Source organism: Scardinius erythrophthalmus, assembly GCF_964197995.2.
Source record: "Scardinius erythrophthalmus genome assembly, chromosome: 6".
In the NCBI taxonomy this organism is placed as follows: domain Eukaryota; kingdom Metazoa; phylum Chordata; class Actinopteri; order Cypriniformes; family Leuciscidae; genus Scardinius; species Scardinius erythrophthalmus.
Genome location: NC_138226.1, coordinates 20,924,119 through 20,936,271, shown reverse-complemented (window position 1 = coordinate 20,936,271; position 12,153 = coordinate 20,924,119). Strand labels below are relative to the sequence as shown.

Here is a 12,153-nt window from a genome sequence, read left to right as displayed (position 1 = left end):
AAGTTTTAAACATACAACGCAAGGACTTCTCCATGTGTAAGCATTCACTGTAACAATCTTTAGGAGTCGCTTCTAAATACAGTGCAGTGTTAAGAGAGGTGGATTATAGACCCTGAGACACGCTCTTCTCTCTTGACAACATAGTGAGCAGCTGGCCTAGCAGTAGGACAGTCAATCAAATTTGACCTCACAATTATGCTTTTCTGAGAAGAGCAGTTCAGTGAGCTGTTAAGCCTTCTCATATCTGTGCACAAATAGGTCTCTGAAGGAAGTAGAGCGACTCTGTAACGTCCATCAATATACGTGCTAATAGGAGTAAAACTAGCCACCTGTATCTCCAGTCCTCACATTTTTGTTTTTCAGCTATACAAAAATGTAAGGCGTGGTGGCGTCGTTTGCTCTCCAGTCCAGCAGGGGTCAGTGTGGCGTCGCAAAGCCAGAGCAGCAGCGGTTTGTTTTCCTTAGCCGTTAGCATATGAAGCTCCTGTAAAAGATGCCCGTGTCTGTCATGATGGCTGAACCTGATGAAAAGCTGCTGTTGCAGTTTGAAACTCAAGAGCTGGAGGTAAAAGCAGACAGACTTATTGATTTATTAATGCGTTTATTTTGCGGATGTTTGTTATCTGCTAAACAGCTAACGTATATGGGTCTGTCAGTTGAACAACATTAGTCATGTAAAGCCAGCTCTAGGCATCAGTGTAAGATAAAATAAAAGACTTTTAAACTCATTCATGTGGTATGGAACTTATGTGTAAATGTTTATGAAGTTTTGTGTGTAGTAATAGTTTTCCTTGTGCTCGTGTTTATTTGTTATTTTATTACATGACGGATTGTTTTTATACAAATTGTCATATTCATCTCCTAAATGTCATTCATTTTAAAGCATATTACCTTGTATTGTAGGCTCCCGGTGGCATTGCTACACCTCAGGTGTATTCTCAGTTACTAGTCCTGTATCTTCTGCATAATGACATGTGAGTATGTTACATGGATTATATTTGATGTTAATATACATTTCAATTACCAGTTGATTGTCATAATAGTCACTTGCTTTATGCAGGAATAATGCTAGATACCTTTGGAAAAGGATACCCCAAGCAATCAAAACAGTGAGTTTTATGTTTGCTTCCAATTAGTCCAACATAAAGCACAATAAATTTGAGATCTCTGATACAGATTTTAATTACAGGCAAACCCAGAGCTGGCGGCTATATGGGCGGTAGGACAGCGTATCTGGCAGCGAGACTTTCCAGGGATCTACACTGCTATTGCTGCTTACCAGTGGTCTGAAAGCATTCTCCCTGTGATGGAAGCTTTACAAGGTACTGAGATCATGTGGCTTGGGGTTTATGCTGTATTCCTAAAATGAAGTCTGTAATGAAGATGGGTATACTTGTCTTGAACTTTTCATTTGCTCTGTGGTTATTCTTGTCTGTTTAATTAAAAAAATGTCAATTCGATTTGACATTTAAGAAATTGTAGGGTTCTGTGCTTGGCCAGATGTAGACTCACAGCCCCTTTTAGCTGTCTATATACTGGCTTTGATAATGTTATAATTAAATAATGAAACAGTGTGATTAATGAATTGTTGGTTGGTCATCTTAATCAGTGGTTCTCAACTTTTCTGACATGGAGTTCCCCCAGTTTTCTTACAAAAAGGCCCCCTCCATCTTAGATATTTTTGGTGTTTCTGCTGTAATCATGACTATGCTTCTTGGTTTTAATCCCCTTACACCCTGATTTCAAGTGGCATACATAATGATTTATCCTGATTTCAAGTGGCATACTTAAAATAATGGTTTATAACTCTGCAAAAAACAAACAAACAAAAACAAAAAGGTATCAAGTACACGGAGGTACATTATGTTTCATATTCGGTGGTGATATCTCAAAGCATTCAAAAGTTTTTGGACATTTGGAACCATGGTACCCTTTTTATCAAAAGTCCAAAAACCTTTCTAAACATGTGTTTTACTGACATGAGAACTACTTGCATATGTAAACACCACAAAGCATAAAAATATTAAAGTGGTTCTATTATCCCCTTTTACAAAGTCTTGATTTTGTTTTTGGAGTGTACTAGAATAAGTTTTCATGCTTGATTGTTCAAAAAACACATTGTTTCACATATTTTACATTATTACAGCACCTCTCTTCCCAGTCTGGCTCGAGCATGCCAAATAGTTCCTGCTTCAATGAAGGCCCTCCTTCCAAAATACGAAAAGTGCTATGATTGATTAGCTGGCCCAGTGTGTTGTGATTGGCACCGGTTTGTGCGTGTTCGGGATAAGTGCCGTCCCTCCATAACTGAGAGTTCTTCTCTAGTGTAAATATTACGGATGGCGTCAATTTCAAACCAATTCGAGACCCTGACAAGTCAGACCCTGACAGTGTTAATGAACAAGAGGATTGTGCAGAACGGATTTCATGCACAGACTTAGCAAGCACGTATTTCACAGGACATTTCAGAGTGGAATGTTTGTTGTAATTTCCCTACATTATAGATGTGATCCACCATTTTATCGTTCATATTTTTATGCTCAAACAGCAACTTTCACACTAACTAAAGTTGAAAAAGTGGAAAAGCATAATAGGGCCACTTTAATAGTTCCACAGAATATGAATCAAGTAAAAAGATTCTGGTTGATTTGTGATTATCTTCCAGCACTGTTTCAGATGTGCACTCCTATTCTATGGCGCATGGTAAATTAAGACCTGTCAATCTGAGCGATCGATGCAATCCAAGCGCACTCCAGCTATAAAACAGTGTCTGATTGGAAGGGATGCAGCGAAATGAAAATTCTGGGCCGAAACGAAAATTCTGGATGCACTCTGCAGAAAACCGAAACTGAAAATGACTTTTTAAAAAATAATTAATTTCATATTTTAAATTGTTTTTTTTTTTATTATTAATATTAAAATGTTAATATTAGACTTTTATTGAATATGAGTTTAAAAAGTACAAGCCAATAAAATAAAATAACCACACTTTTATTTAAAGCAACACCAAAATCGGACAGAAAATATATTAAAATAATATTAAATATCAATATATTATTCCTCATTCAGTTCTGTGCAACATAATCAGATTGATTATTGATAATTGACCAATTATCAAAATATTATATAGTCCAAGCTATTATCAGATCATGTGAGCAGAGTGGGGAGCAGAGAATGATATTGTAGCGTCATTTTACCAGCATTACCCAGCACATCTATCCACACCATGCTACAGTACAGTATAGGGCTATTCCAAACAGAAACAAGTCTTCTACAGAGAAATTTCATGTCGGCACGTTATTTGAACAGACGTAGCAAAACATTGAGCAGAGAAAACTGGGTGTCGATACAGTTGCTTCGAAGTTCTTCAGAAGTGGAGCTGCTTGCAAAGTTACAAAAAATGCTGCACGAGAGTGAAACCTGAGCGCTGATCGCTGAGGGGCGGGGGCGGCATATATTTTTTTCTCTCGGCCAAAAACCGAAAATACCATTATATAAAGTTATCGACTGAAATTTCGGTGCATCCCTTCTGATTGGTCTCACACATCGTTCCTACCCACCATAACAGAGATCCAGTTTCCATTGGTTGAACTTTCAAATGACATTGGAAAACATTGCATCCTGATCACAAAAATGGCTTTAGCCAAGCAGCGTGTAATTTCACTCCGTGCAGATTTTCTCAAGAACTACACATAACTTTATGCTCTAAATAAATATGCGCGATTTACTATGGTTTACTAATATTTGGGTTTACCAATGTTTAAATGAACTTTTTACGGTTTTACGTCATAAAATTGTAATTGGTTTGTGAGATCGGCCAGATTTACCAATCGAGTCATAGAATATGATTATCTGTGTGATTTAGCTTTCCAAGCAAAATTTTTAAATTATATACATGTAAAAAAAAAAAAAAGGCATTTAAATATGGATAGATGTGCAAAAAGAAATTAGAATTTACCCTAGGAAGTGGCACATATCTTGCTCTCGAATGCAATTTCAAGTGGTTCATGAGCTCAGACATTTAACTCTATTCATAGGCCAAGTGTGAATCCTTCGAATGATGACTGCTTGTAGGGACAATTTAAGTGTGGAAGTTACTATTTATCATTTAAATGCTACATTTTGTTGTATCCTTTTCTTGTTCTAAGGCAGCAACAGTTCTTTTGCAATCTCTTCTCTGTATCTTCAGGGTTCATGTTAAAACACAGCTTTCATTTGATCCCCACGTGTCAGCACTTGACCCACCCAGGCCAAGGATAGGTTAAAAATAACCCTTTCCATGTGTTCATGGGTTCCCTATGTACTGTGTTTTAGGACATCAACAGTTGCTTTTCACAAACAAATTACTAAAGAACATTTGAACAAGAAATTATTTAGAAAAATGATGCCTTTTGAATGATTTATGGGTTGTTACTCAAAATAAAATATATTTTCTATATAAATACTATACTAAATAGTATTTTAAAATACTATGCCTCAGAATTTTAAGAAAATGTAAAAAAAAAAAAAAAAAAAAGAATGCAGGAGCTTATTAGAGTTAGTCTACAATTTGGCATTTTTTTCTTCTGAAGAAGAAGAAATAAGAAATTAGCCATGAAAAGTCAAAGGGTTTTTGTAACAGACAGGGTTTGTTTTCTTGACATGAAACTTGTTTGTCACCACTCAAAATATTTCATCATTGTAATCTCACTGTACAGGAAAGGGTTGGAGTGTTATGGTATCATCATGACACAACACATGTGTTGTAAAGGGGTGGGGGCTTTTGCATCTCCAAAAATGAATCTTGAAAACAAGTGGATAGGAATGTGTGCTCTGATTGGTTGGGGGAATGGCATGTCACCCACTGGCCAAGGGTAGTATAAAGACCAGGGCCACTGTGCCCCAGAACAGATCTGATAACTGCAAGGGATCATTTGCTGCTGTGCCACAGTTTATTTTTTACACATTTTTTTGAGAAGACAGCCACTGGAGTGGCTGAAGTGAAGCAAAAGGAGACAAGTCGACCACCGATATGGAAATTCAGCGAACTGCCTCTTTGTTAGGGTCTCCTGGCTCCATGGAGAGCCTTGAGAAACAGCTGAGCTGCCCGATCTGTCTGGACATGTTCACTAAACCGGTGGTGATCCTGCCCTGTCAACATAACCTGTGTCGAGGATGTGCTAGTGATCTTTATGACTCTCGAAACCCTTACCGTTTCTCCGGTGGTGTCTTCCGGTGCCCTACTTGCCGATTTGAAGTGGTTCTCGATCGTCATGGCGTGCATGGACTTCAGAGAAATCTTCTAGTTGAGAACATAATTGACATATACAAACAGCAGCAGGAGGGTGGAGGTGGTGGAAACACCACCACAGAAACTTCGATAAAACCCAAAAGCTCCAAGGAGCCATTGTGCCAAGAGCACGAGGACGAGAAGATCAACATCTACTGCGTGACTCACCAAACTCCCACTTGCTCTATGTGTAAGGTATTTGGCCAACATAAAGACTGTGAGGTGTCACCACTTGCTAGTGTCTATCAGGCTCAAAAGGGAGAGCTGAGTAATGCCATTGATGCTCTTGTGGCAGGGAACGGTCGCCTTCAGGCGTTGCTCAACCAAATGGAGGAGGCCTGCACAGTCGTTCAGGACAATGCTCAATGTGCCAAGCAAAGGCTTGGTGAATGCTTCGATTCTCTGTACGCAGCCTTGGAGGAGCGTAAGAATGCTCTCTTGGAACGTATTGGCAAGGAGCAGGATGAGAAGGTAGCTGCCCTCAGAAGTCTGGCTAGGCGTTATGGGGATCGTCTTCAGGCAGCCACAGAGTTAACGGACACTGCAGTACTGGCGCTGGAGCAAAGTAGTGCCGCAGAGTTCCTGCAGGCCTCCAAGAACCTGATTGTCCAGACAAAGGATGCGGCGAAGAGCTCACTTGCTGAAGAAAGGCCGGAGCCAGGCTTTGAAAGAATGGACCATTTCACTCTGGATACAGAACATGTGGAGACTTTGTTGTCCAAGATGGACTTTGGAGCAGATGAGGAGGAGGAATTTGAAGATGCTGAGGATCAGGAAGAGGAGTAAATGGGTTGCAGTAAAGGAAGAGTGTCTTTGGAGGTCAAATAGGATGTGAGGAACGACAAGAAGATCAAGCAAGGATGGTGACAATGAGAAAGAAGATGTTTTAAATGTTCGTATATCACTGCTAAGCAGTGTCAGCATTTCAACTCGTATCATCATAAGAATATTTCAGATTAACTAGGTGTCATTTTTATACTTTTTATAATGTAGTTAAAATTCTGCTGTTGTCACTTTAGAAGTTATCTTCATACGTTCACATTTGTTTCACAAAAAATGTATCGTTGTCATTTCACGAAATGTGGTTATGTAGGTCTGTTTGTTCAGTTTACTCAAATGTGAATTTAATGCTTTGGTATTAAATAAAATTTTCAAATTTGAGATTTGAGTTTATTTATTTATAAATTTTATTATTATTATTATTTTTTTTTATTTTTTTTTAGATGTATAAACCAAGTTACACATTTAAGGATGCAGTTTAAATAGAGCATCTTGGACTTACTCTAAAGGTAACTGTTTACAAGTGAACTCTGTGCACTCTTTACTCTCAACTTCTCTGGTTAAAGTCACATGCTATTTTTAAAAGGAAAGAAGATGAGATATGGCTGGGGGGACCTTGGGGTAGGATACCAGAATAGGACAGATGGACACCACTCCACCTCCCCCCAGCACTGCCTTGCTCAGCAGCTCTTGCTATTCATGATAGAGGGTCAAGGCAAGTGAGGAATCAGGTTGTCTATCATGGATTGACAAGCACTTGGAATGACTGTTGTTAAAAATAAACAAGCAACATACAATAAATCCCCTAAATGTAACTCTGTTCAAGTTTTCTTGTTGCTTGTGAGGTGCTAAGACCAACTTTTTTTCACACATTGGGTGTATCTGGTTTTCTTTCTGTAGAGGTCATTCTTGTATAACATGTTCTTGTCTGTCTGTAATTTCCAATCGACAGTCTTGTATTCAATGCTGACCTCCTTGGTGTTGCATACCAGTAGCTGTTAGTAAACACTGTTGCTATATATATATATATATATATATATGCTATATATTTAGTTCAAGGGCTTAAAGTGTTTAAAAGTGTCTGTAAGCCTTTGAATCGTACTTCTCTCCATTATAGCAAACAAAGGAATATAAATAATTTAATAAAACCAAATATTTATCTGTTTTTCATGTATCTTTAGGTTAACCTTGGGTTGATAGATAATGTCACACAATTCCTTTAGTGCTTTCACAACATTACTTAAAGTCTGTTTCAGTAATTGGAAGTGTGACAACAAATACATTTACAGACATCATCCCCTTTCAATCTTGATAACATTTGAAAGCAACCGTTGTCCTCTCAATTTGCTTAATTGCACTAAGTAATTTTTAAGCCAAATGATTGTACTTTTGTTTAATAATCAATAATCAAATTTCTCAATGCATAATGCAACTTGAAAGTTTTAACAAACATGATTTCAGTTTGTTTCACTTAAAAATATTTATATGTAAAGTAAGATTTAAAACTATAAACACACATTTCGCATAAACATAACAAATTTTATCATTAAAAGTTTGGTGTCGTTAAGATTTTGCATTTTGCAAGTCATCAGCGTGTTCACGTACGTTGTGCAGACAGAGCGAGAAAGGCAAGCAACAACAACCAGACTCTCATCGTGGAACCCCTGGCATGCAAGAAATATTATTACACACTGACAAGTTTTGCTAGCTAAACAAACCGAAAACTCCGTTTTTAAGAATTTGTTTACGTTTGGTATTGTAGTACTGTTACTAAATGTACTATAAAGTTTTCTCACCGGTGAATGACACACTATGTATTGCAGTAACGTTGTCTTCGGTCTTCTGGGCTGTGAGCGTTAATGCTTTCAGGAGGCGTGGCTTTGGTCAGCGGGGCAATTTTTTTTTTTTTTTTTTGTGCTATCAGGCTAAAGTTAGCATCTTCCCAGATGTCCTACTACACCTTTAAATGAGAGCAAAACTGATGTTGTTGCTTTTGCCCCTCTTAGCTCATCGCCCCTTATCTCTAACTACTTGGGGCCCCTCGTTGAATTTTGCAAAACAAGTTAATGCTGTGGTGGAAACTAGTTTTTTACTACCTGAGGTTTATTGCTCAGATAAAACCTATGCGATTCTAGACATCTGGAGATGTCCATCCATGCTTTTATATCAACCAGTCCTGGACTATTGTAATTTTGTGTATTTAGGACTCTACCAGGCAGGAATGAATCGATTGCAGCTGGTTCAAAATGCTGCTGCTAGACTATTGACCAGTATGTGAAAGTGATTTTTAAAATTGTAAAACTTTTGCTTCAGGTACAACAGTCCTGACTCAAGCGAAAAAGTGATCGTGCCTTTTCAATAACCGGACCTAGGTTATGGAATAACTTCCATAACCGCTCTCCATCAGCTCTGCCCCCACTTTGAATGCTTTTAAAATGGCTTTTACATCTTGGCTTTTGAATCTGACCCAGGAGAGAACTAAATAATAGTCTTTTATGTTTTTGTGTTTGTAATGTCTTTGTTTGGTTTTCTTGATTGCTGTGTACAGCAGCACTTTATTTAAGAAAGAAACTGACCTAATAAACTAAGTTGAAAACACGTGTGTTGCTTAAGTCTGTCAGTTCTTGCTGAATAAAAGCATTACATTTGGGAGATTGCCACCTTTGGAAAACCTCTAATTTGTTTTTCTTGCATTCTGTGTTTCTTGTAGAGTCCACCCGTAGGAGGGCATATGGGCTTGTAGCTCAAGCTTACACCTCTATCAGTGCAGACGACTTTGCTGCCTTTGTGGGATACTCTGTAGAAGAGGCGGTTAAAGGTATATAATCCTAGACAGAGTGCCACAACACACACGCACACAAGCACACATACAGTATGTATATGTAATATAAATGTATAAATAATAAATGTAAATCAAATATTTTGAAGAAATATATTTAAACATGCCTGCAATTCTGTTGGAGTTCTTTCACACGTGTTTGGTCATCACTAGAAAAGAAGTTTATTTTGGCTGTGACTATTTCTTGATCTTCTGCAAAAGCAACTTGTATTGGTTTAGAGATGTGCAAACCCTTTATTGTGCAGCACTTTGTAATGTAAATGTCCGTTTTTCTTTCACTTAAGGTGTAGTTAGCCATGGGTGGCACGCAGATCCAAACACCAGGATGATCATGCCACAGAAACCAGGTGGGGGCACTGTTTCACTTCTTATAACCAACAAGAACATATGTTTTTTTGTCCACTCTATGACTCATTCCTCCATAAGGTTTTACTCATGGCCCCTCCTCTGTATAAAAACCTTGTTCCATTGAGTTAATGGTTCTGCATGGTTATTTCATAACAAGCATGTGAATGGGTGACTTCACTCCAATTCCATTTTCATCCTGCTCTCATGTTCGTTTCTGATTGGCTCTCAGTTTCTTGAAGATTCGTTTCATTTTGTAAATGGCAAGAATTTCATTCGTTTTTGGTCACCTTCTGTTCATTGTTCTGAATCATGCTGCTCTTTGCGTTTTGTATTGTCGTGCACACAGCTTTTTATGTGTTTGCCTGTAACTGTTGAGAACCATTTTTACGAGACATGTTTATTACAAAGAAACAGGAACAAGCAGCATCTGGGTTTTTGCATGGGCCTCGTGAGACAGCGCAGATGTGTGTAATGCATTTGAGTAACTGATGATTGAGAAATTATTCCCAGTACTGATGACCTGCAGCTCTCACTAAAAGCAGCTGAAGTTTATCAATTCAACCGTTGCCATGACATTTTTCTTTCTTGTGCTTTTGCATCTGCAACAGCCTCTCTTTCTCACATGTTCGTGCATTTATTCTGTGGCATGTCTTTGTTTACATTCGCATGTCTATGTGTTATAGAGCAGATCATAGATGATTTGAAGGAATCCCCGCTCCTCTCATGTTTCTGTTCTGCCTTCCCCTCTCTCCAGATCCACCCCCTGTCTCTCTGGTTCCAAACGAACAACAGCTGGCCAGACTCACTGACTACGTGGCTTTTCTTGAGAACTGATAAGCACTCCACTCTCTCCCATCCTCTTCCTCAACACCTCTCAGATACTCAGTTTTATGGAAAAAACCCTCTGGTGTCCAGGACCCTTCACACACACACACACACACACACACACACATCCATCTGTCCTGCTCAGTGATGGAGCCGCCATCTTTCTCTTCTCTGTTCTGCTTCTTGAACTCATCAACCACAGTGATATAGGACAATTTCCAAATGGTTGTACTTGTACAAATTTTACATCTGCTTTGAAATATGGCACTGCTGTTAATATTGTAAATTATTATTTTTCAGCATAAATACTCCACTATATGAATATATTGTTCAGGCCATTTGTGCTGTTTTGATGTTAGTCAAAATTTGATCTTTGTGTAATTTCGGTCCAACGAAGACGATGGTTTCTGATGGTTAAGACTTTCATTTCCATCTGTTGTACAAAATGACTCATCGGAATAAATCACCACATTTTTCATATGCGTAATTTCAATTTTATCACATTACAAATTTTGGCTCATCAGGTAATCGAAATGACTTCTTGCAATATTTAACACCAGTCTCATTTTTAAGGCCATGCATACAATTATATACTACGTAAACTATATTATCTTATGTTGATGCAGTGAAAAAATAACTGAAAGTTTACTTGCATTTTGTTGTTAGAAAAAGAAGCTTATGAAAATCTGATTATTAGGCAGAGTTTGCAGTGAAGGAAAAATTCAGTTTATAATAGCCAAAAAAACAACAACTAATAATTGTTTAACAGTGGAAACAACCGACAGCTTAAATCAGTTTATTTTGGGAGGCACACAGTTGTATTTAAGATGTTTTCCACTGTCTGACAAATGTTTTGTTGACAGTGCATCTCTGTCTGCTATTCAGATGTTTTGCACTGCCTTCTTGGTTTCTCACGCAGAGTAGTTTTGAAAAAGTAGAGGAAACGTACCAGCTGTTGGCCACTGTCACATCCTTTCAGCTTGAGAATAAAAGTGCACTCCATATGTGCTGAAACAATGGGCACATATGGTACTGTGAGAATATTAAACCCATCCATTTCACTCTTTGTCTTTGAATTTTATCTTCCATATTGCATTTTTTCATCTTTTACATTTTGAGATTGCACCAACTTTGCAGATGCAGTTTATTGTGGTATTTGTGGTTAGGTGTCTTGTCCGAGGGCAAAATGGTCAATGGGGAAAGTGCCAGATCTCTGGCATGTAAGTTCACTGTTTGCCCCTATCAGGAATAAAACCTTCAACTTTTATTCCAGAGCCTGAACTGTTTAGTTCATAATAGCCTTTTCAAACACTTTAAAGGAGACTTGTTATTTGGACTTAGAGCATGATCCTTTGCACTACGGTCTATTTTGTCCTGTAAAAAAACATTATAAAAAAAAATTCCTTATTTGTGTGTGCAGGACTGGCACTCCTGAGAGGTGAATGTGTTAAACTAGAACTGTGAAACCTATAGATTTTGTTTTGTTTTTGTTTTTTTTAATTATCATTTGTACCAGCCTATTTTTCTTGTATTTTATATCTCATTTATTATGTTTTTTTTTTTTTTTTTGATTGTTCGTTCCAAGTGATGAAAAATCTTCAAAGGACATATTTCCAGATCTGAGGTCATCATTGACACTACTTCAAGCAGTAATAAATGCAGGCCAGCTGAACTGAAGTCTTAGACATCAGGAGCGGTCAGGGGTCACAGACAGGCTTTACTGGAGCAGCTGCGGTGCGTGTGTGTGAAACAGCCATTTGTTAACTTATTGCAAGGCCAAATGAAACTGATATCCGTTCCTAATCTTTGAAAGTTGCTTCATTTTTTTTATTTTTACTTGACAAATGATAAATCAGCATTATTATGATGGTGTTTTTCTTTGCTTAGGCCTAGTGTCTTAATAAAACAAGCACTCCTGAGGGAGCTTTACAAAACCAGATCTTACCTCTTCTTAGACAGATGTTCGTAAAGTGCTATTTGCCATTCCTAATGAGTTCGCTTTTAAGGGTTAAGGGTTGTGTCTGTATCCCATCATGCTACATGCCACAGAGGTGACGTGCTGTAAAGGTAAGCAGATTTCAAATCCTTCTCT

The 12,153-nt window shown here is 38.0% G+C and overlaps 2 protein-coding genes across 2 annotated transcripts; both read left to right on the top strand.

Annotated features, from left to right (window-relative positions):
- Positions 1 to 134: 134 nt before the first annotated feature.
- cops8 (COP9 signalosome subunit 8) lies at positions 135 to 11,127 on the top strand. The gene is made up of 7 exons (XM_081369259.1): positions 135 to 565; positions 904 to 974; positions 1,061 to 1,109; positions 1,190 to 1,322; positions 8,760 to 8,867; positions 9,173 to 9,235; positions 9,991 to 11,127. Exons 1-7 carry the CDS (start codon positions 494 to 496, stop codon positions 10,068 to 10,070), a joined length of 576 nt encoding a protein of 191 aa, XP_081225385.1. The 5' UTR covers positions 135 to 493; the 3' UTR covers positions 10,071 to 11,127.
- On the top strand, positions 4,880 to 6,430 carry trim63b (tripartite motif containing 63b). The gene has a single exon (XM_081369258.1). The coding sequence runs from the start codon at positions 5,012 to 5,014 to the stop codon at positions 6,053 to 6,055; it is 1,044 nt and encodes a 347-aa protein (XP_081225384.1). The 5' UTR covers positions 4,880 to 5,011; the 3' UTR covers positions 6,056 to 6,430.
- Positions 11,128 to 12,153: the final 1,026 nt, after the last annotated feature.

Coding starts and splice junctions, on each gene's coding strand:
- trim63b (XM_081369258.1), top strand. CDS start 5,012: ATGGAAATTCAGCGAACTGCCTCTTTGTTAGGGTCTCCTGGCTCCATG.
- cops8 (XM_081369259.1), top strand. CDS start 494: ATGCCCGTGTCTGTCATGATGGCTGAACCTGATGAAAAGCTGCTGTTG. Junction 566..903: donor TTGAAACTCAAGAGCTGGAG/GTAAAAGCAGAC, acceptor CTTGTATTGTAG/GCTCCCGGTGGCATTGCTAC. Junction 1,110..1,189: donor TACCCCAAGCAATCAAAACA/GTGAGTTTTATG, acceptor TTTTAATTACAG/GCAAACCCAGAGCTGGCGGC.